The 24,466-nt window shown below is 42.8% G+C and overlaps 1 protein-coding gene across 5 annotated transcripts in view; it reads right to left on the bottom strand.

Moving 5' to 3' along the window:
- LOC118361613 (phospholipid phosphatase-related protein type 5) overlaps positions 1-24,466 on the bottom strand; it is a 102,678-nt gene that overhangs the window by 62,840 nt on the left and 15,372 nt on the right. For 3 of the 5 annotated variants that reach the window (XM_052483336.1, XM_052483337.1, XM_035741684.2), the window contains exon 3: positions 244-432. In XM_052483336.1, the coding sequence (XP_052339296.1) occupies positions 244-432 (189 nt within the window). Of the gene's footprint in view, positions 1-243; positions 960-24,466 lie in introns of those variants that run through there. The other 2 variants (XM_052483335.1, XM_052483338.1) reach the window with 2 other exon arrangements.

Here is a 24,466-nt window from a genome sequence, read left to right as displayed (position 1 = left end):
AGACAGGAATCAATTGCTGTCTGCAAGTGTTGTGATTTATATTCTAAGCACAGTCTATTTTCATCGATTGCATTATGCAAGTTCATTTCCAATAGACAAGCAAATTAAACAATTGTAACTGAAATTAGCCAATGAACGTTAACCTCTGGTAGATTTTTTTCTCCGAAAAATGTTAACAGTATAAATCTGGAGCCTATTCAAAAATACCCACATCATAGAAATAGTGAATATAGACTAACTCACCACAAGTGTTGGGACCCCTGCCACGAGCGCATACAGTAGAGCGGGAGGGATCGCGCTGGACTCCTCCGGTCCGAGGTACGGCTTCGCGTAGGCATTGTCATAGCAGAAGAACCCTTGGACGTGCACGTTAAACGTGTCCGTGTACTCGAAGTAGTATGCCAGCATGACCGTCCCCGCCATGATCACCAGCTGAAAATAAAGCATGTTCGTCAAAGGAAGAGAAAGGAACATTTAACAATCCACTTGACTGAGGAGAGAAAGCCCCGCCACCTCTGTTTTCATTCCGCTTTCTTCGCCCCTAGCCTAGCGCAGCAGCTTGACCATAGCACCTGTCAGCCACACATTTCTCCTACTGCCACTAATGCTCGTTATAAGGCATTGCTGAATGGTGATGTTCACAGAGCTGTGTTCTGTCACCGCCGGTTGGTCACTGGAACCGGAATGAACGAGATAGAGCTGAAAACGTGTGGATTGGAGGGAGCGCACGCGTGGGTCTCTGTGTTTGTGCGCAGCAGCAGCCGCGCCGCTATTCACCGTGGGCAGCAAATGATGGAAAGAGGAGTGACAACGCACGCTCGTTGCTGCTTTTCATCTCTCCTTTCAGCACCCGCAGTGAATGACTCTGAGCAACTTGTTGGAGCTTTAGATTCGCCTCCAAGTCATCTTCACCGCAGTCAGAGTCGTGCGTCAGCTTTAGTGCCCTTTGGAGAGATACGCACCATTCCTATTAATTTTCATTATGCGAACGCCCGCATGTGTCCTAAAGACTCCAACAACAGAACACAGTAATCAAAGCTGACGTCAACCACATCAGTCTACTCTACACTCTTGTCCATGCAGTCCAGATATCTATATTATTGTAATTTTGTTGGAAGTATTTGAAGAGATATGCAAACAACATTCATATTCAATTCGATTTTATGCACGTGTTTTCCAAAGACTCCATCAAATTATTAATCAAAGCTGATGTCAACGACTGTTCTGTTGTTGGAGTCTTTAGGTTCGCATAATGAAAATTAATAGGAATTGGCCAGTGTTGATTTTTTTTTCAGGAGTTAAATTCACTCTGTAAGATTGAAATTAAGACTCAGTGTTGTAAAATAACCCCCAGTGTTGGTGTTAATAACCATAGTTATTCCTTTACATTGTGGTTCATAAAACAGTCCCATCAAATCCAAGCCTGTCATTATCATATTTCCCAGCATGCTCTACTCCGGGTTTATTTTTTAGGACTTATTTTCATATCTGTTTTTGCATGTACATTAGTCAATCAATCAATCCTATGCTACACAAAGATAAAGAGCAAACATGTTTGTAAACTAATCCAATCAGTTAGTTCGATTTATTACATCCATTACTGAAATGGTTGTTCCAGTTTAAATGGGTTTAGGTAGTCTCCTTTACCAATCTTGAAAGTCATTCTGAATGCGGGTTGCGGGACAATACAAATTCCAAAGATTGGATACCCTAACACTATCTGGATTCCAATAGGAATTACACATCACATCACATCACTTTGCAATCCAGCATAAAGTGATATGCAGACCTGGTGTGGCCGTTAAAACAAGAGTTTCACCGCTGAGTTAGGATAAACTACGCTAACAAAGTCCTTATGATCAGTATGTAAGGTATAGTGTATTGTCATAGTTTAATTTGAATTATAAGACTTACCTAGGACATTTTAAATGAACGTTTTTAACAACCATGTCTGTGACACTAACAAATACAGCCATGGGCAGAAACTCCACAATTCACAAAAAAAGTCATCCTGGGAAATATGCAAATTTGGATTTACTCCATAAGCCATTCCATTATATTTCACTCCAGAGTAGAGTGAAATACTAATTCGTTCACAACAGTGTATTGTGAATTTCACACAGCCTGTATACAGTTTCTATTCTGTATAGGGTTACAGAAACACTGTCTAAATGTTAAAATGTTTAAAGTGTGAAATTAAGTGTGAAATTCACTCTGTTGAGAGTGGATGCATATACGCACTGCAAAAGTGTTGAAATGAAAACTACAGCGAGTTAGTTTAACAGCGAGTTAGTTTAACACTTCCGATTTTCCTGTGTAGTCAAGACAACATTTTGACCAGTATCATAATGCCGTGGGATGCCGAGAAATGTATCTCTTCTGTCTATTCTATTCTATTCTATTCTACAGTCATGGCATATGAGTCAATGAGGACGAACACACCAAACACTTAGACACTCCATCCATGGTTCAAATGGTACCATTCAGTTTGGGTGTAATTACGGAAAGATCTAACTATCAAAGGTACACAGAGATGGAGAGATGTTAAAAGATCCCGTTTAAAGCAGGACTACGACAGATCTGTTCTCTAGCTGTCTGTATTGTCTGGATCAGGGGAGGGAAAGGCTGTGTGCCATGGTGATTATAGTGCCATCAAGGCTCATTTATATCCTTTACCATTAATCAGCCTAACGCAGATTTTACAGTCTCAAAGAAACAGACATTTCTGAATGTGCTCAAACTTTGAGGCTATTTTATGGCTAAGCCTCATGGGCAAAAAATGTGGGGCCAATCTTTCATTTTTATTTACTATTTTTAAAGGGTTTAGCCTTTCCAATATTCACCCATTATTCCAGATGTACCAATGTGCATTACAGATCAGGGGTATTTTTGTCCGAATCAAACTCTCCACGGGAGGCCAGACAATATGTGCCAGGCGATTCACAGTGGCCCATTACTTGAGCCGCATCATCGCACCGCTGCCACGGATCCAATCATGCGGAAGGATCTACAAATCTGTCCAATTACTGATCGGGACAGCACATGTCAGCTCTGAGGCACTGAGGTGTCGTGTTTACGAAAAGCACCATCTGAGGGCCACAGTCCATCTGTCACTCCAGAGATGTGAGTGAAGTGTTTTTGTTCCAATGTTGATTTCCTGCTAAGTTGGGAGGTCTAAGGTCACAATAAATCCTGTATAAAATGGGGTAAAGATAGAGTAGGACATTTAGTTGTTAAAAATCCTTAAGAGTCTATTGATGCACCCGTGCGTCAATCTAAGGGACAAAATAAATAAAAATCCCCATTAAAAATCCATCAATGTAAGCTAGATATCATGCTATTTGCATGACCTGCGTCTCAATCCACCGCATCCGCCCGTGGCGGCCTTCCGCATCTGCGTTGGAAAGTGACCGAGCTACAGCGATGTTTGTCAGACCATGAGACATCCCGCAAATGGGTCTTCTCACGAAAACATCTGTCGATTCCTAACTATTAGGAACCACTCTATGGAAAGGGGAGACTCTCACGAACACGATGGTGTTCTCCGTTTTGCTCTATGACCCTCACAAGTGTCACTGGACTCATCTGAAGGTAACCTGTACAATCGAATAGAAGTATGGAGGTAGTTTTGTACGGAAGAGTATTAGGTTCAAGTAGTGAGCGACGGGTGGTGGTACTTGGCTTATTATTTTTTGCACGATAGTACTTTAAAAAGTGACAATATTTTGAAAATAAAGTCTAAATTACATTTTGAGAATTAAGTGGCAGTATTTCTATAAAAAACGGAATATTTAGAGAAAAAAGTCAACATTTTATTTATGGAATAGTCAACATTTTATTTAAAGAATAAAGTCTCAGTTATATTTCAAGATAAACGTAAGGGAAGTGCATGTCTCCCTGACGACCTTCTGCTGTGCACGCCCGCCACCGTTGAAATGCCTGCAGTTAGATGACCTGGTGAAACTATGCTACAGAATTGGCTTTAGTAACAAGGAAATTATTTCTCTTTTAGCACATAGTAATATTTTCAGAAGGAGGAACCGTGGTTACATACTGTACATAGGTAGAGACGGCCGGGTTGTGTGTGTATGTGTATGCACGTGTGTGTGTGTGTGTGTGTGTGTGTGTGTGTGTGTGTGTGTGTGTGTGTGTGTGTGTGTGTGTGTGTGTGTGTGTGTGTGTGTGGGCAGTAAAAAGTAGGGACAAAACAAACAAATGGCCATCAATCTAATGATCTAAAACACTCATTCAAACAAGCTTCACTATTCACTCACGCTTATCAATCTAATTATCTAATAACTCATTCGCACACACAACAACACACACACACACAACAACACACACCAAGTTTCCCCTTGGTGTGTGTTTTCCCCCTGGCAATTTCAAACTATAGTCATACACTATTTTAACAACCATGGTGTGTTATGAGCACAAACAAAGGCCACGTACTGTAGGTTACATGACCACACCCAATAAAAGGAGAGGAGAGGCAACTCAGGGGAGACTCCTGCATGCGCAAACTAGCAAATCTGAGGCACTTTTATTATATGATTATGATGGTCATAATGCTTCTTCACAGTGTCATTAAGTGTATTTCCTTAGTCAAAGTAAAGTGACACAGGAGGGTCATAATGCTTCTTGACAGTGTCATAAAGTGTATTTTCTTAGTCGAAGTGAAGTGACACAGGAGGGTCATAATGCTTCTTGACAGTGTCATAAAGTGTATTTTCTACAAGTTGTTTAAAATATAATGAAAAACAAACAGGACTTTAAAGAGTGAATTACAACAGCAACAAAGGACTTAAGAAACAAACTTTCAAATGAAAGGAAACTTCTTGGCAGGGAAAAAACACATTTAAATAAATGTGGGTATTGACACTCTTATGTCCATGTCATAACCAGCCATACAATAACGCAATATATGTTACAAGAGGTGTAAATATATAGGTCTTGACAGTGTGATGACAATATTATGACAGTTTATGTCAGCTGTAATGACATACTACGACATGGTTATGAACGTGTCATAATGTGTTATGGGTGTCAAGTAAAGTGTTACCGAAAATATTAATGGATGGATTCTCTTTCTTTATAGAAATATAGGTGAGATATTATTAGATAACTATTAGATAAATAATGATAGTCTATATACAGTTGAAGTTGGAAGTTTACATACACTTAGGTTGGAGTCATTAAAACTTGTTTTTCAACCACTACACATATTTCTTGTTGACAAACTATAGTTTTGGCAAGTCAGTTAGGACAACTTTGTGCATGACACAAGTAATTTTTCCAACAATTGTTACAGACAGATTATTTCACTTATAATTCACTGTATTACAATTCCAGTGGGTTTACATACACTAAGTTGACTGTGTCTTTAAACAGCTTGGAAAATTCCAGAAAATTATGTCATGGCTTTAGAAGCTTCTGATAGGCTAACTGATATAATTTTAGTCAATTGGAGGTGTACCTGTGGATGTATTTCAAGGCCTACTTTCAAACTCAGTGCCTCTTTAATTGACATCATGAAAATAAAAATAAATCAGCCAAGAACTCAGAAAAAGAATTGTAGACCTCCACAAGTCTGGTTCATCCTTGGAAGCAATTTCCAATTACCTGAAGGTACCATGTTCATCTGTACAAAAAATAGTACGCAAGTATAAACACCATGGGACCACGCAGCGTCATACTGCTCAGGAAGGAGACGCGTTCTGTCTCCTAGAGACTTTGGTGCGAAAAGTGCAAATCAATCCCAGAACAACAGCAAAGGACCTTGTGAAGATGCTGGAGGAAACAGGTATAAAAGTATCTATATCCACAGTAAAACAAGTCCTATATCGACCTAACCATTAAAAAGCCAGACTACGGTTTAAAACTGCACATTGGGACAAATATCTTCATTTCTGGAGAAATGTCCTCTAGTCTGATGAAACAAAAATAGAACTGTTTGGTCATAATGACCATCGTTATGTTTGGAGGGAAAAGGGGGAGGCTTGCAAGCCGAAGAACACCATCCCAACCGTGAATCACAGGGGTGGCAGCATCATGTTGTGGGGGTGCTTTGCTGCAGGAGGAACTGTTGCACTTCACAAAATAGATGGCGTCATGAGGAAGGAAAATTATATGGATATATTGAAGCAACATCTCAAGACATCAGTCAGGAAGTTAAAGCTTGGTCGCAAATGGATCTTCCAATTGGACAATGACAACAGTCAAAGTATTGAAGTGGCCATCACAAAGCCCTGACCTCAATCCCATAGAAAATTTGTGGGCAGAACTGAAAAAGGGTGTGCGAGCAAGGAGGCCTACAAATTTGACTCAGTTACACCAGCTCTGTCAGGAGGAATGGGCCAAAATTCACCCAACTTATTGTGGGAAGCTTGTGCAAGGCTACCCGAAACATTTAAGCCAAGTTAAACAATTTAAAGGCAATGCTACCAAATACTAATTGAGTGTATGTAAACTTCTGACCCACTGGGAATGTGATGAAAGAAATAAAAGCTGAAATACATCCTTCTCTTGTCACGTTCTGACCTTAGTTCCTTTGTTATGTCTTTGTTTTAGTATGGTCAGGGTGTGAGTTGGGTTTGTCTATGTTCCGTTTTCTATGTTGTGTTTTGCGTTTGGCCGAGTATGGTTCTCAATCAGAGGCAGGTGTCGTTAGTTGTCTCTGATTGAGAATCATACTTAGGTAGCCTTTTCCCACTTGCGTTTCGTTGGTGTTTATTTTCTGTGTCTGTGTGTTCCACACGGAACTGTTTCGGTTGGTTCTTTCACGTGTCGTTTATTGTTTTGTTTCAGTGTTCGCTTGTTTTAATAAAGAGCATGAACACGTACCACGCTGTGCATTGGTCCTCCAATCCTTACTACTCCTCCTCATCGGAGGAGGACAGCCGTTACAGAAACACCCACCACCAAAGGACCAAGCAGCGTGGTAACGGGCAGCAGCAGCGATCTCAGGACTCCTGGACATGGGAGGAGATTCTGGACGGCAAGGGACCCTGGGCACAGGCTGGAGAATATCGCCGCCCCAAGGCTGAGCTGGAGGCAGTGAAAGCTGAGAGGCGGTGGTATGAGGAGGCAGCACGGCAGCCCGGCTGGAAGCCCGAGAGGCAGCCCCAAAAATGTCTTGGGGGGGGGGGCACATGGGGAGTGTGGCAAAGTCAGGTAGGAGACCTGCGCCAGCTCCCCGTGCTTACCGTGGCGAGAGATGGACCGGGCAGGCACCATGTTATGCCGTGAGGTGCACGGTGTCCCCAGTGCGCAGGCATAGCCCGGTGCGGTACATAGCAGCGCCTCGTATCGGCCGGGCAAGGTTGGGCATCGAGCCAGGTGCCATGAAGCCGGCTCAGTGCATCTGGTCTCCAGTGTGTCTCTTCGGGCCAGGGTACATGGCACCAGCCCTACGCATGGTGTCCCCGGTTCGCGAGCACAACCCAGTGCGGGCTATTCCACCTCGCCGCACTAGCCTGGCTACGGGGAGCATTCAGCCAGGTAGGGTTGGGCAAGCTCGGTGCTCGAGACCTCCAGTGCCCCTTCACGGTCCGGTCTATCCGGAGCCACCTCCACGCACCAGCCCTCCGGTGGCAGCCCCCCACACCAGGCTGCCAGAGCCGTCCGTCAGCCAGGAGCTGCCGGAATCGCCCGTCACTCCGGTGCTGCCGGAGTCTCCCGCCTGTCCGGTGCTGCCGGAATCTCCTGTCCATTCGGGACCCATTTCTAGGGTGTGAGTTGGGTGGGTTTGTCTATGTTCCGTTTTCTATGTTGTGTTTTGCATTTGGCCTGGTATGGTTTTCAATTAGAGGCAGGTGTCGTTAGTTGTCTCTGATTGAGAATCACACTTAGGTAGCCTTTTCCCACTTGTGTTTCGTGGGTGTTTATTTTCTGTGTCTGTGTGTTCCACACGGAACTGTTTTGGTTGGTTATTTCACGTGTTTATTGTTTTGTTTCAGTGTTCGCTTGTTTTAATAAAGAGTATGAACACGTACCACGCTGTGCATTGGTCCGCCGATCCTTACTACTCCTCCATCGGAGGAGGACAGCCGTTACATCTCTCTACTATTATTCTGACATTTCAAATTCTTAAAATAAAGTGGTGGTCCTAACTGACCTAAAACAAGGAATTTTGACTAGAATTACATGTCAGGAATTGTGAAAAACGGAGTTTAGAAGTATTTGGCTAAGGTGTATGTAAACTTACGACTTCAATTGTAGGCTATAAATAAATAATCACTGATCTGGCATGACTTGGTTGATAGCCTAGAGTAATACTGTATCTCCTTTCACAATCCATCTATTGGGATAGGTGGAATGAAGGATGCATAGGTTATCCCACAACAGGGGCATCGTCTTCATCATAGGCAATTTGTCTCAGCTACACCGCTAACATAGGCTACCACTTACGCACCTTATAGAGGCTAGAGGCTAGACCGGTTGGCTGTTAGATTATAGTAATGGAAGGTTGCCTCCCGAATGGCTCAGCAGTCTAAGGCACTAAGGCGCCAATGCAACCTGGGGTTCGATCCCGTGACCGGGAGCCCCATAGGGCGGCACGCAATTGGCTCAGCGTTGTCCGGGTCAGGGAAGGGTTTGGCCAGGGCGATTTCCTTGGTTTATCTCGCTCTAGCGACTCCTTGTGGCGGTCAGGTCCACAATTATTATGTGCCAAAGGAGAAAGGATTTCCTTGTTACTAAAGACAATTCTAAAGTATAATTTCACCAGGTCATCTAACTGCAGGCATTTCAACTGTGGCGCACACAGTGACAGTTAACCAAATAATCTAACTGCAGACATTTCAACGATGGTGCGTATAGCGACAGTTAACCAAATCCCCTACTTTAATCTAGAAATATAACTGCCACTTTATTACCAAAATATTTCTACTTCATTCTCCAAATATTGCCACTTTTTAAAAGTGCTATCCTGCAAAAAATAATATTCCAAGTACCACAACCCATCGCTGTTACATTTTCTTCCTTTCATCATAGTTTTGTGCCAAGAAAAATAAGGGGTTAAAATACAGTGGAGCATAAAAGTATTTAGTCAGCCACCAATTGTGCAAGTTCTCCCACTTAAAAATATGAGAGAGGCCTGTAATTTTTTATGAATATATTTGCAAATTATGGTGGAAAAAAAGTATTTGGTAAATAACAAAAGTTTATCTCAATACTTTGTTATATACCCTTTGTTGGCAATGACAGAGGTCAAACATTTTCTGTAAGTCTTCACAAGGTTTTCACACACTGTTGCTGGTATTTTGGCCCATTCCTCCATGCAGATCTCCTCTAGAGCAGTGATGTTTTGGGGCTGTTGCTGGGCAACACGGACTTTCAAATCCCTCCAAAGATTTTCTATGGGGTTGAGATCTGGAGACTGGCTAGGCCACTCCAGGACCTTGAAATGCTTCTTACGAAGCCACTCCTTCGTTGCCCGGGCGGTGTGTTTGGGATCATTGTCATGCTGAAAGACCCAGCCACGTTTCATCTTCAATGCCCTTGCTGATGGTAGGCTTTGTTACTTTGGTCCCAGCTCTCTACAGGTCATTCACTAGGTCCCCCCGTGTGGTTCTTGGATTTTTGCTCACCGTTCTTGTGATCATTTTGACCCCACGGCGTGAGATCTTGCGTGGAGCCCCAGATCGAGGGAGATTATCAGTGGTCTTGTATGTCTTCCATTTCCTAATAATTGCTCCCACAGTTGATTTCTTCAAACCAAGCTGCTTACCTATTGCAGATTCAGTCTTCCCAGCCTGGTGCAGGTCTACAATTGTGTTTCGGGTGTCCTTTGACAGCTCTTTGGTCTTGGCCATAGTGGATTTTGAAGTGTGACTGTTTGAGGTTGTGGACAGGTGTCTTTTATACTGATAACAAGTTCCAACAGGTGCCATTAATACAGGTAACGAGTGGAGGACAGAGGAGCCTCTTAAAGAAGAAGTTACAGGTCTGTGAGAGTCAGACATCTTGCTTGTAGGTGACAAAATACTGATTTTCCATCATACTTTGCAAATAAATTCATAAAAAAATCCTACAATGTGATTTTCTGGATTTTCTTCCCTCAATTTGTCTGTCATAGATGAAGTGTACCTATGATGAAAATTACAGGCCTCTCTCATCTTTTTAAGTGGGATAACTTGCACAATTGGTGGCTGACTAAATACTTTTTTTGCCCCACTGTATATGTCTGAAAAAAATACAATATTTTCTGAGCTTTCTTATATCTCCTAGATATAGGACAGACACTTCAACACCTTATTCCTTATGATGTTTTGCCATTTATGAATGTGTTATTCCATGCGTTTCTCTGGGCTATAACAGTAAAAGGCTAATTAATTACAAATTCAATGGCTGAGACTTTTTGAGGTTTCAAGCCTCATGATTTTAACACTATTTTCAGATGACATATTACTACTGTATTATTACCTGTTTGTTAGTTTGTTTGTTTATTTGTTGTAATGTATTCTAATATATTCCACTGTTCATAAGCAGGAACTAAATCGATAGTGTTCATCTCTCACAGACACCCAGCTGTTGGAATTACATTAACCCTGTAAAACAGCAATTCATTACAGTGTGTGTGTGTGTGTGTGCGTTTGTGTTTGTGTCTGTGTGTGTGTTGATCTGACTAATTTGGCTTCCACAGCCATGGCACCTGTCAGCATCCGTTAAGGATGTGGCAGAACTAATGATAAGTACCACGCAGCTGTCTGTCTGTCGTTTGCATTATTGGGCCTGTCATGCTATACAGTAAGTTTGGGTCTCTTTCTGTTACTCACACTGTGATTCCAAGCAGACACCTGGAGAGAAAGGTATCTGATACCATAACCTGAGGATAGTCAATTGACATCACTGACTGCTCTCCACAGGGCTCTGGTCAAAAGTAGTGCACTATATAGGGAATAGGGTACCATTTGGGACTCTGTGCGCTTATTGAAAGAAACCCTACGACTCAGATAAGTTCCTTATCACAATGATTTATAAACCTCTGAATGCTCTGTAGCTGTAACTGTGTAACGACTGCCTTTGCAAAAAATAGTTACTATCATTTTTGTCTGAAGAATCTGATGGACTGTCACTGCATACAACATGATGCAGAATTGAATATCAAAGGAAATGGCTCTCTGTTGTGGGCTCCATTCTGTCCCATCTCCCCTACGTGGGGGCTAACTGGGTATCAACTCGTATACGCCAGGGCCAGTTAATGAGCTGTGTGTGTGTGTGTGTGTGTGTGTGTGTGTGTGTGTGTGTGTGTGTGTGTGTGTGTGTGTGTGTGTGTGTGTGTGTGTGTGTGTGTGTGTGTGTGTGTGTGTGTTTGCGTGTGGGTGCATGCGTGCGTGGGTGTGTGCTACAGAAACTTCCCCAATGTTCCAATAGAAACGGGACTAAATTAAAACATGAAAGATTTGACAAAATCTGTCTGTATCCAGGATGAGACTCCCCTCTGAGTCTCTCTGGTTCCTCTCGAGGTTTCTTCTCGACAAAAAAGAGAGGAAGAAAAGAAAGCTCATCAAAACACATTCAACTTTCAATCTTATCTTACTGAAAATGCCTCTGAGATTCTGGTACCGAAACATATTTCATAAATATGGATCATGTTTTGTCCATGACACATGCAAAATACTTACATTATGTTTCTCTGAAGAGGGATGGGCATCAATTACAAATTACTATTACAAAAATACAACTACAAAATACACTAAAGATCAATGTATCTAAGTAAAATAAAACATAAGTTTGCAAAGTATTGTATTTAATTAAAATACATGTATTTTGTATTTTAAAATACAAAAATACATTTGCAAGTAGCCGGCCGAACAGCAACATCATTCTCAGTAACGGTTACAGAAACGTCTTACTTGCTATGACTGTAATATGTTGTTGATTATCTACCTTAGTTGAATGCGCTGTCACTCTGGAGTGTCTGCTAAATGACCAAAATGTTCATGCAAACACTGAGCGTACAACAGTATAAACACCTTAAATGCACTTCAATCAGTGTAGATTAGACAGGTTCGATTTTTAAGCCTTGAGACAATTGAGACATGGATTGTGTATGTGTGCCATTGAGAGGGTCAGTAAAGACAAAGGACAAAGGGGCAAGACAAAGGATTAAGGTGCTTTTGATCAGGGTATGGTAGTACTGTAGTTGCCAGGCGCACCGGTTTGAGTGTGTCAAGAGCTGCAACGCTGCTGGATTTTTCACACTCAACAGTTTCCCGTGTGCATCAAGAATGGTCGACCACCCAAAGGACATCCTGCCAACTTGACACAACTGTGGGAAGCATTGGAGTCAACATGGGCCAACATTCCTGTGGAACGCTTTAGACACCTTGTTGTCCATGTCCCAACAAATTGATGCTGTTTTGAGGGCAAAGGGGGTACATCTCAATATTAGGAACGTGTTCCTAATGTTTTGTACACTCAGTATTTGTGAAAGTGAACAACTGCAAAGCACACTGGGCACTGTCATTGGCCTTGTTTTGGGGTGGAGCTCATTTAAGTAAAACTCAGCATGCTTTGCAATTGTTTTGTTTGTTTTGTTCATTTTTCACCTTTATTTAACCAGGTAGGCTAGTTGAGAACAAGTTCTCATTTGCAACTGCGACCTGGCCAAGATAAAGCATAGCAGTGTGAGCAGACAACACAGAGTTACACATGGAGTAAACAATTAACAAGTCAATAACACAGTAGGAATAAAAAGGGGAGTCTATATACATTGTGTGCAAAAGGCATGAGGTAGGCGAATAATTACAATTTTGCAGATTAACACTGGAGTGATAAATGATCAGATGGTCATGTACAGGTAGAGATATTGGTGTGCAAAAGAGCAGAAAAGTAAATCAATAAAAACAGTATGGGGATGAGGTAGGTAAAAATGGGTGGGCTATTTGCCGATAGACTATGTACAGCTGCAGCGATCGGTTAGCTGCTCAGATAGCAGATGGTTGAAGTTGGTGAGGGAGATAAAAGTCTCCAACTTCAGCGATTTTTGCAATTCGTTCCAGTCACAGGCAGCAGAGAACTGGAACGAAAGGCGGCCAAATGAGGTGTTGGCTTTAGGGATGATCAGTGAGATACACCTGCTGGAGCGCGTGCTACAAATGGGTGTTGCCATCGTGACCAGTGAACTGAGATAAGGCGGAGCTTTACCTAGCATGGACTTGTAGATGACCTGGAGCCAATGGGTCTGGCGACGAATATGTAGCAAGGGCAAGCCGACTAGAGCGTACAAGTCGCAGTGGTGGGTGGTATAAGGTGCTTTAGTGACAAAACGGATGGCACTGTGATAAACTGCATCCAGTTTGCTGAGTAGAGTGTTGGAGGCAATTTTGTAGATGACATCGCCGAAGTCGAGGATCGGTAGGATAGTCAGTTTTACTAGGGTAAGTTTGGCGGCGTGAGTGAAGGAGGCTCTGTTGCGGAATAGAAAGCCGACTCTTGATTTGATTTTCGATTGGAGATGTTTGATATGAGTCTGGAAGGAGAGTTTACAGTCTAGCCAGACACCTAGGTACTTATAGATGTCCACATATTCAAGGTTGGAACCATCCAGGGTGGTGATGCTGGTTAGGCGTGCGGGTGCAGGCAGCGAACGGTGGAAAAGCATGCATTTGGTTTTACTAGCGTTTAAGAGCAGTTGGAGGCCACGGAAGGAGTGTTGTATGGCATTGAAGCTCGTTTGGAGGTTAGATAGCACAGCGTCCATTTAGTAGACGGTCTTATCGAATCAAATCATCAAATACATTTGATTTGATCTTTTATAAAGAATACAACAAATACAAATAACAACATCATACAAACATCACAGCTGCCCAGACCCACACAACCCAATCTATAGCGCCCGCTTCACATTCCGCCACATGGCCTGAAACTGAACCATTTTGTTTCTCTTTGTAGCCCATATGCACTTTCAATATTTCAACAATAAATCATTAGATTTTTTTCCATTGTGTTAATGATGGCGGCTTGTTTGATTTCCATGTTTTTAGTATATGTTTTTTCAAGATGAGTGATGAGAAGAGAATCGTTCAGCCCATTGGATATCTCACTACACCCCCATATACCATGTCTTTAAATATGCAAATAAAATATTTGTCACATGCTTCGTAAACAAGGGGTGTAGTCATGGCCAAAAGTTTTGAGAATGACACAAATATACATTTTCACAAAGTTTGCTGCTTCAGTGTCGTTGTCCTATGTTACTGTGGAATACTGAAGTATAATTTTAAGCATTTCATAAGTGTCAAAGGCTTTTATTGACAATTACATGAAGTTGATGCAAAGAGTCAATATTTGCAGTGTTGACCCTTCTTTTCAAGACCTCTGCAATCCGCCCTGGCATGCTGTCAATTAACTTCTGGCCACATCCTGACGGATGGCAGCCCATTCTTGCATAATCAAGGCTTAAAGTTTGTCAGAATTTGTGGGGTTTTGTTTGTCCACCCTCCTCTTGAGAATTGACCACGAGTTCTCAATGGTCTGGGGAGTTTCCTGGCCATGGACCCAAAATATTGATGTTTTGTTCCCCGAGCCACTTAGTTATCACTTTTGCCTTATGGCAAGGTGCTCCATCATGCTGGAAAAGGCATTGTTCGTCACCAAACTGTTCCTGGATGGTTGGGAGAAGTTGCTCTCGGAGGACGCGTTGGTACCATTCTTTATTCATCGCTGTGTTCTCAGGCAAAATTGTGAGTGAGCCCTCTCCCTTGGATGAGAAGCATCCCCACACATGAAAGGTATCAGGATGCTTTACTGTTGGCAGGACACAGGACTGATGGTAGCGCTCACCTTGTCTTCTCCGGACAAGCTTTTTTCCAGATGCCCCAAACAATCGGAAAGGGGATTCATCAGAGAAAATAACCCAGTCCTCAGCAGTCCAATCCCTGTACCCTTTGCAGAATTTCATTCTGTCCCTGATGTTTTTCCTGGAGAGAAGTGGCTTCTTTGCTGCCCTTCTTGACACCAGGCCATCCTTCAAAAGTCTTCACCTCACTGTTCGTGCAGATGCACTCACACCTGCCTGCTGCCATTCCTGAGCAAGCTTTGAACTGGTGGTGCCCCGATCCCGCAGCTGAATCAACTTTAGGAGACGGTCCTGGCGCTCGCCGGACTTTCTTGGGCGCCCTGAAGCCTTCTTCATAACAATTGAACCGCTCTCCTTGAAGTTCTTGATGATCCGATAAATGGTTGATTTAGGTGAAATCTTACTGGCAGCAATATCCTTGCCTGTGAAGCCCTTTTTGTGCAAAGAAATGATGAAAGCACATGTTTCCTTCCAGGTAACCATGGTTGACACAAGAAGAACAATGATTCCAAGAACCACCCTCCTTTTGATGCTTCCAGTCTGTTATTCAAACTCAATCAGCATGACAGAGTGATCTCCAGCCTTGTCCTCATCAACACTCACACCTGTGTTAACGAGAGAATCACAGACATGATATCAGCTGGTCCTTTTGTGGCAGGGCTGAAATGCAGTGGAAATGTTTTGGGGGGGATTCAGTTCATTTGCATGGCAAAGAGGGACTTTCCAATTAATTGCAATTCATCTGATCACTCTTCAAAACATTCTGGAGTATATGCAAATTGCCATCATACAAACTATGGAAGCAGACTTTGTGAACATTTATATTTGTGTCATTCTCAAAACTTTTGGCCACGACTGTAGACTAACAGTGAAATGCTTACTGCATTCCCAACAATGCAGAGACAAAAAATATATAAATAATAACACAAGGAATAAATACACAATGGTTAACAATAACTCGGTTATATACACAGGGTACCAGTACCTAGTTGATGTGCTGGGGTACGAGTTAATGGAGGTAAATACTGTATGTACATACAGTATAGTTAGGGATAAAGTGACTGGGAAACAGGATAGATAATAAAAAGTAGCAGAAAAAGAGCTAGTGGAAAAAGGGTCAATGCAGATGGTCCGATTGAATGAACTATTTATCAGTCTTATGGCTTGGGGGTATAAGCTGTTCAGGGTCCTGTTGGTTCACACCACAGTGCCACTAGACTTTTGATAGCAATACAGTGTGAACGGGGCCGCGATAAAGAAATGGTATAGAAAATACTCCGAAGTCATTCAAATATGTATTTTAAATACATGTAACAGAGATACTTCCCACCTCTGCTCTGAAGTACAATGCCCAAAGCTGTACAATTACCATGACGTTATTACTGTATTATACAGAACTTAGAATTCAAGAACGTCTAAACTACAGGGTGCATTGTTTTCTTTCAAATGCACGTTGACTTCTTCAACAACATAGCCAACTATATACTTCATGTAAGTAAATCGGGAAGGTTCAAAATAGACTGTAGCTAAACACATCTATAACTTCAGATATCCCGAGGCAGACAGTCTATCCACCATGCCGTTTACTGTTCAGCATATATTTGATTTCATCACCGCATCTGAATAAACACCACTTATAAGAAGGCGAAGCAACGGAGGACAACTTCAAAGTTGCACGCTTCAAGCAATTGAGGCTTATCTGCCGTGCCACACTTCAAAAGAAATGCATAACACTGTCTTTAACACAACTTAGAAGATATGAAGGGATCCTGTTAGCTATTTTATTTAATGTAAATATTAGTGGCAGCCAGGCTAAGGAATAGTGAAACCAAGAAGCATTGGGAGATATGGAAAAGGTCCATGCTCTCCTGTTGTCACTGTCATGGGAGTCAGAGGCAGTTTGACACCTGAATCTGTAATGTGACTGCTGTGAATTAATAAACATGTGGTGGTGCCTCTTTCTGTGATGACTGTTATCATTAGCTTTGCCTGTGAATCTTAATGAGCTAAACTAGGGTAAATATATTGTGAAATTTGGCACTCATATATTATTAGAAGTACTCTGTCACTAGTTTATAACAACTGCTTCCTTTATGGCAAATAACCAACATGTCTGTTGCATTTACAGCTTTCACAGTCTATTTTGTGTGATCATGCAACATAGAACTGTATATGTACAGTATAGTGGTTGATACCAATCTGGTTGTGTTAGCAAAACTACCACCTAAACAGCACATACTGTGTTATTTAATTGAATTCTTTACACAATATATTACTTCTGTGACATGGTAAAGGAGAAGAATGTCAAGTGTCTTGGTTTAGATTGTAAACATACAGTATTAGGTATCTCTCTCCTGGTCTCTATTGCTATTTCTATCTCTATCTCTGTCTTGGTGTAGACACGGTATCTCTCTTCTGTAGTCCACTGTATTTATATTACTATCTCTATCTTGGTGTAGACATCGCTGGTGTAGCAGGGATTCTTTCTAGGGACTGATAGATACTGTAAGAAGATAATTACTAAGTAGATCAAGCTCATCGAGACTCATCCCTGGGGTCATTAACTGTGTAATTAATAATACATGCAAATATGTTGAACGCTCCAAGCTAACTTATTTTCTCTCGGCCTGTTGACGTACACTTTGGCGTCTCCTTCCCTTGTGCAAAGCTTAATTCTGTGAAAACGTAGAACATGGGAGAACTCACATGGAACATCTACAGCTCTAAGAATGTAGAAATTATACCAGACATTCTACTTGTTGTCTCAACAGGAAAGGGTTTCAGATTGTTACAGATTCCAATCATGAGTACAATCTCTACCACTGTGGATCTTGATTCTGTCTACCTTAAGCCATTATTACCAAGATCAAACAACCTTCCTTCGACAATCACATCCATAATAGGTATTGCAATAGACATGTCCTTTATTGGACACAATTGTGTTTCGGCAGCAGTTCAAATTTGTTCTGCAGAATCTCCAAGAATAAACAATTATCGTACATGATAAGATTATGTATTGCCTTTATCTTGGAGGTGCAATATCTTACCCAATATCGTGGGATTTTGCAAAGCAAAAACTAGTTGTGACCACCATTGTGGTGTAGGACCTTTCTGACGTTTTCTTCTGCATTAACACCCACCACCAACCACTCCGTGCAGGAAATGTCACCTACAGAGAACTTTCATTACCACAAAGGTACAACGTACAATTGGAGAAAGACTGATGCAGTCTTTGTTGGGTGATTCTATAGTTATGTGAATGGGATGGTAAAGTTACATCAAGTTAAACATGATGAAGTTACATAAGAAAACCAGTTGTTGCTATGTATTTTCCTATTCAGAAACAAATTGCCTACAGTGCATTCGGAAAGTATTCAGACCCCTTTACTTTTCCAACATTTTGTTATGTTACAATCTTTTTCTAAAATTGTTTAAATAATTTTTCCCCACATCAATCTAGACACAATACCCCATAAATGACAAAGCAAAACAGGTTTTTAGATTTTTTTTCCTCAAATGTATAAAAAACAAAATACTGAAATATCACATTTACATAAATATTCAGACCCTTTACTCAGTCCTTTGTTGATGGACCTTTGGCAGTGATTACAGCCTTGAGTCTTCTTGGGTATGAGGCTACAAGCTTGGCACACCTGTATTTGGGGAGTTTCTACCATTCCTCTCTGCAGATCCTCTCAAGCTCTGTCAGGTTGAATAGCTGCTGCACAGCTATTTTCAGGTCTCTCCAGAGATGTTAGATTGGGTTCAAGTCTGGGCTCTGGCTGGGCCACTCAAGGACATTCAGAGACTTATCCCGAAGCCACTCCAGCGTTGTCTTGACTGTGTGCTTAGGGTCATTGTCCTATTAGGAGGTGAACCTTCGCCCCATTCTGAGGTCCTGAGCGCTCCAGAGCAGGACATCCCCACAGCATGATGCTGCCACCACCACGCTTCACCGTAGGGATGGTGCCAGTTTTCCTCCAGATGTGACGCTTGGCATTCAGGCCAAAGAGTTCAATCTTAGTTTCATCAGACCAGAGAATCATGTTTCTCATGGTTTGATAGTCTATAGGTGCTGTTTGGCAACCTCCAAGCGAGCTGTCATGTGACATTTATCGAGGAGTTGCTTCCGTCTGCCCCCTTTACCATAAAGGCCTAATTGGTGGAGTGCTCCAGAGATGGTTGTTCTTCTGGAAGTTTCTCCCATCTCCACAGAGGAACTCATGTTCTTGGTCACCTCCCTGAGTAAGGCCCTTCTCCCCCGATTGCTGAGTTTGGCCGGGCGGCCAGCTCTAGGAAGATTCTTGGTGGTTCCAAACTTTTTCCATTTAAGAATGATGGAGGTCACTGTGTTCTTGGGGACATTTATTGCTACATAAAATGTTTTGGTACCCTTCTCCAGATTTGTGCCTGTCACGTTCTGACCTTAGTTCCTATTTTATGTCTTTGTGTTAGTTTGGTCAGGGCGTGAGTTGGGGTGGGTAGTCTATGTTCTTTTCTATGTTGTATTTCTGTGTTTGGCCTGGTATGGTTCTCAATCAGAAGCAGCTGTCGATCATTGTCTCTGATTGAGAATCATACTTAGGTAGCCTGTTTTCCCCATTTTGGTTGTGGGTGATTGTTTTCTGTTTTGTGCGTATTCCTTACAGAACTGTTTCGTTTTCGCTCTTTATTATTTTTGTCATTTCAGTGTTCAGTTTATTTTGTTTATTAAAATGAACACTTACCACGCTGCACCTTGGTCCTCTTCTCCTTCACCAGACAAAAACCGTTACAGTGCCTCAACACAATCCTATCTTGGAGCTCTATGGACAATTCATTCGACCTCATATCCTGGTTTTTGCTCTGACATGCACTGTCAACTGTGGGATGTTATATGGACAAGTGTGTGCTTTTCCAAATCATGTCCAATCAATTGGATTTCCACAGGGGGACTCCAAACAAGTTGTAGAAACAGCTCAAGGGTGATCAATGGAAACAGGATGCACCTAAGCTAAAGTCTGATACCAAAGGGTCTGAATTCTTATGTAAATAAGATATTTATATTTTTAAAAATCCATTTTACAATAAGGCCATAACGTAACAAAATGTGGAAAAGGTCAAGGTGTCTGAATACTTTCTGAAGGCACTGTATGTACATTAGAATTACATATGGGAAATCTCACTCTTACAGAACACAAAATTAAACTAGATATGGAATAACCATTTTGAGAAAATAATGGTAGACCGCTGCTTTCAATATCAAGCCTATATATTATAGACACGGCGACTAGTTGAGGCTCAGTGTTCAATTCTAATCTCCCTGCCATCATAGCTGAGCCAATATGACACCAATCTCGATGAAAATGTGCAAATCAACTTGCTTGGAGGTCCACAACACACTTCCTGCCAATAGATTCAAGCACATATTTTAATTATCTAGGTTACCTAGCTAACATTAACTTGCTTGTACAATGTCCAGCAGTTATCCTCTGTAGCTAGCTAGCACCAGTCAGCTGAAAGCTAGCTAGCTAACGAACAGGCAAATACAGTAAAGGTATCTAGCCAATAAATGTACTTTTGTTTTGATTAGCTAGCTGGCGAAGTAGCTAACTAGTTATCTCTCATCTGGCTGGTAGAACATTATCTAACGATGGCAAGGAAAGCTAGGCATATCAAACAAGTAAAGCTAGGCATATCGTCTAGCTAGGCATGTCATCCAAAAAGTTATACTTTGACTCATCTGTCCATAGAACATTCTAACAAGAGTCTTGATGAGCATCCAGGTGCTTCCAGGTGCTTTTTTGGCAATCTTTTTGTATGAGATGGGTCCCATTATGTCTGTCAAAAACCAAACACTACATTCCAAAGTAAGAACCTCATACCAACGGTCAAGCATGGTGGTAGTAGCATGATGGTTTGGGGATACTTAGCTGCCTCAGGACCTGGATGACTTGCTTTAATAAAAGGAACCATGAATTCTGCTCTGTATTAGATAATTCTACAGGAGAATTTCAAGCCATCCGTCTCTGAGCTGAAGCTGAAGCACAGCTGGGTCATGCAGGAAGACAGTGATCCAAACCACATAGTCAAGTCTACATGAAAATGGTTAAAAAGCAACACATTTGAAGTTTTGGAATGGTCAAAGTTCAGACCTAATCCCAATTGATATGTTGTGGCAGGACTTGACGCGAGCAGTTCATACTTGAAAACCCACAAATGTTGCTGAGTTAAAATAGTTCTGCATGGAAGAGTGGGCCAAAATTCTTCCACATGATGTGAGAGACTGATCAACAACTACAGGAAGCACTTGGTTGCATTAATTTTTTTTGTTTGTCACGCCCCGACCTTAGTCTTTGTATTGTCTAGGGTTTTTTGTATGTCTAGGGGTTATTCTAGTCTAGGTGTTTATATGTCTATGGTTGCCTAGATTGGTTCTCAATCAGAGGCAGCTGTTTATTGTTGTCTCTGATTGGGGACCATATTTAGGTAGCCATATTTCAGAACAACCCATAAAAGGACTAAGCAGCGTGAAAAGGAGGAGCAGCGTTTGATGGAGCAGACAGCATGGACATGGGATGAAATACTGGACGGTAAAGGATCCTGGACGTGGGAGGAAATACTGGCAGGAGAGGATCGCCTACCATGGAGGCAGGTGGAGAGAGCACAGGAGGAACGGCGAAGATATGAGGGTACACGGCTTTTGGGGGGGCCCACGAAGAGATTGCATGAGTCAGGTCAGAGACCTGAGCCAACTCCTCGTGCTTACTGTGGGGAGCGTGCTACTGGTCAGGCACCGTGTTATGCGGTGGAACGCATGGTGTCTCCAGTACGCTATTCAAGCCCGGTGCTCTCTATTCCAGCTCCTCGCATTGGTCGGGCTAGAATGGGCATCCAGCCAGGAAGGAGGGTGCTGGCTCAGCGCTCCTGGTCTCCAGTGCACCTCCTTGGACCAGGATATCCTGCGCTGGCTCTGCGTACTGTGTCTCCGGTGAGTCTGCACAGCCCAGTGGGTCCTGTGCCAGCGCCAGCAGGGCAAGTATAAACATCCAGCCAGGACGGGTTATGTCAGCTCTACACTCCAGACCTCCAGTGCGCCTCTACAGGCCAGTACGCCCTGTGCCTGCTCCCCGCACTCGCCCTGAGGTGCGTGTCCCGAGCCCGGTATCACCAGTGCCGGCACCACGCACCAGGCCTACAGTGCGCCTCGGCAGTCCAGTACGCCCTGTTTCTGCTCCTCGCACTCGCACTGAGGTGCGTGTCCCCAGCCCGGTACCACCAGTGCCGGCACCACGCACAAGGCCTACAGTGCGCCTCGGCAGTCCAGAGCGTCCGGCGACAGTACCCAGTCCAGAGCGTCCAGCGACAGTACCCAGTCCAGAGCCTCCGGCGATAGTACCCAGTCCAGAGCTTCCGGCGACAGTACCCAGTCCAGAGCGTCCAGCGACAGTTCACAGACCGGAACCTCCAATGACGGGCCACAGTCCGGAGCCTCCAGCGACGGTCCCCAGCACGGGGTCTCCAGCGATGGTCCGGGGTCTCCAGCGGCGGTCCCCAGCACGGGGTCTCCAGCGATGGTCCCCAGTCCGGGGTCTCCAGCGACGGTCCCCAGCCCAGAACATCCGGCGATGATCCACGCAGCGAGGGTCCCCAGCCCGGGGCCTACGGCGAGGATCCTCAGTCCAGAGCCTCCGGCAATGATCCACGGGCCAGTGCTACAAGAGCGGACTCAGTGTAAAGAAGGGGGGCGGCGTCTAGAACCAGAGCCGCCACCGAGGTTAGATGCCCACGCCCTGACCTTAGTTATCTTTGTTTTCTTTATTATTTTGGTTAGGTAAGGGTGTGCCAAGGGTGGTTTGTTTAGTTTGTGTATTGTCTAGGGTTTTTTGTATGTCTAGGGGGTCTTCTAGTCTAGGTGTTTATGTCAGAGGCAGCTGTTTATCGTTGTCTCTGATTGGGGACCATATTTAGGTAGCCATATACCTTGGGTATTTTGTGGGTTGTTATTCCATGTTGTCTGTTTGCACTAGTCATATAGCTTCACGATTCGTTTTGTTGTTTTGTATAGTTTTGTTCAGTGTTCTCTCTTTCATTAAAGAGTTATGTACGCTTAAAACGCTGCGCCTTGGTCTCCTCGTTATGGCGACCGTGACATTGTTGCTATTTGTAAACTCAGGTTCCCTTTATCTAATATTCGGTTTTGGTTGAAGATCTGATAACATTCAGTATCAAAAATATGCAAAAATAGAGAATCAGAAAGGGGGCAAATAGTTTTTCACCACATTTCTCTTCAGAGTTTTGTACTCGTCTAATGACTTCGTGTTTTGTAGGTTTTCCTCAGCAGTTTGTAATTTGTTAGTGTTTGTATCAGGAGTTATCAAACTTGCTCTTGATGATCCACAGGGTTCTGCAGGCTTTTTTTGTATAAGCCCAGTGCTACTGTAACAGGAGTTAGTACTGCAATGAATATTCACTAAATCACACATTTTTCATAATTTGTTTTTGGTTGAATCTCCTACTGGTATTTTTTGGGCTCTGTATGACATCAGAACTGCGCGCTCGCTCATTCAGAGCTGTTTCAATCTGAATGAGCTAGGCTGTGTTCTCTCCCACCTCCCATTTTTAAGCACGATACTCACTAAATGGAAATTGTAACCTCTGAAAACGTTGTACTTTACACGTAATATATTAGTCACATATTGTACTGTGTAAACAGTCTTTGTGTGGTGTCATGATTTCATGTTATAAGTTTGTCTTCCTGAGGTAATAAGACAAAGCTAGCTTGCCAACTTGCTAGCAGGCTAATGTTACCACCTCGATAGTGTTAGTTCAGTGTCAGTGGTCGAGCTACCGTTGGTTCAGCTTCGTTTTCATCTTCTGACAGGTGAGGCACAGCAAATATATAGCCTGTACGACATCCAGCCCTGATGTCCCCTTTCCTTTTCCCCTGTGATCCAGGTATGGAAATTATGTTTGAAATATGTGTGGGCGGGTTTTTGTCTATTCATGAATAAGTTCTGTGTCCAATTCAATTTGGCTAATTGGCTCATTCACTGAGCCTAGTTTACAAGTTTTTTTCATTGAACCTCCTTTTTAGCATAGGATTTTGATATTCTATTGATGGTATTGAGAACATGGTTCATATGTGTTATGCTGTATTATAAACTGGGTGGTTCGAGCCCTGAATGCTGATCAGCACATTGAGGGTTTGTGGTATGGTCAATATACCACGGCTAAGGGCTGTATCCAGGCACTCTGCGTTGTGTCGTGAGGAGAACAGCCTTTGGCAGTGGTATATTGGCAATATACCACACCCACTTGTGCCTTATTGCTTAATTATAATGTTTATAAAAATGCTGCATAATCACCCCTCGGTGTAAAAAAACATGGAAATTAAAAACAAAAAACTATGTTGAGCGTAACAATAAATTAGGAACACCTTCCTAATACTGAGTCCCTTTGCCCTCAGAAAAGCCTCAATTCTTCAGGATATGGACTCTACAAAGTGTTGAAAGCATTCCACAGGGATGCCGGCCCATGTTGACTCCAATGCTTCCCACAGTTGTGTTAAGATGGCTAAATGTCCTTTGGGTTGTGGACCATTCTTGATACACACAGGAAACTGTGGAGCATGAAAAACTCCAGCAGCGTTGTAGTTCTTGACAGAAAACGGTGTGCCTGGCA

Source organism: Oncorhynchus keta, chromosome 28 (assembly GCF_023373465.1).
Source record: "Oncorhynchus keta strain PuntledgeMale-10-30-2019 chromosome 28, Oket_V2, whole genome shotgun sequence".
Taxonomy (NCBI): domain Eukaryota; kingdom Metazoa; phylum Chordata; class Actinopteri; order Salmoniformes; family Salmonidae; genus Oncorhynchus; species Oncorhynchus keta.
Note: the sequence above shows the minus strand (reverse complement) of the source record. Positions and strands in the feature narration are given on the sequence as shown.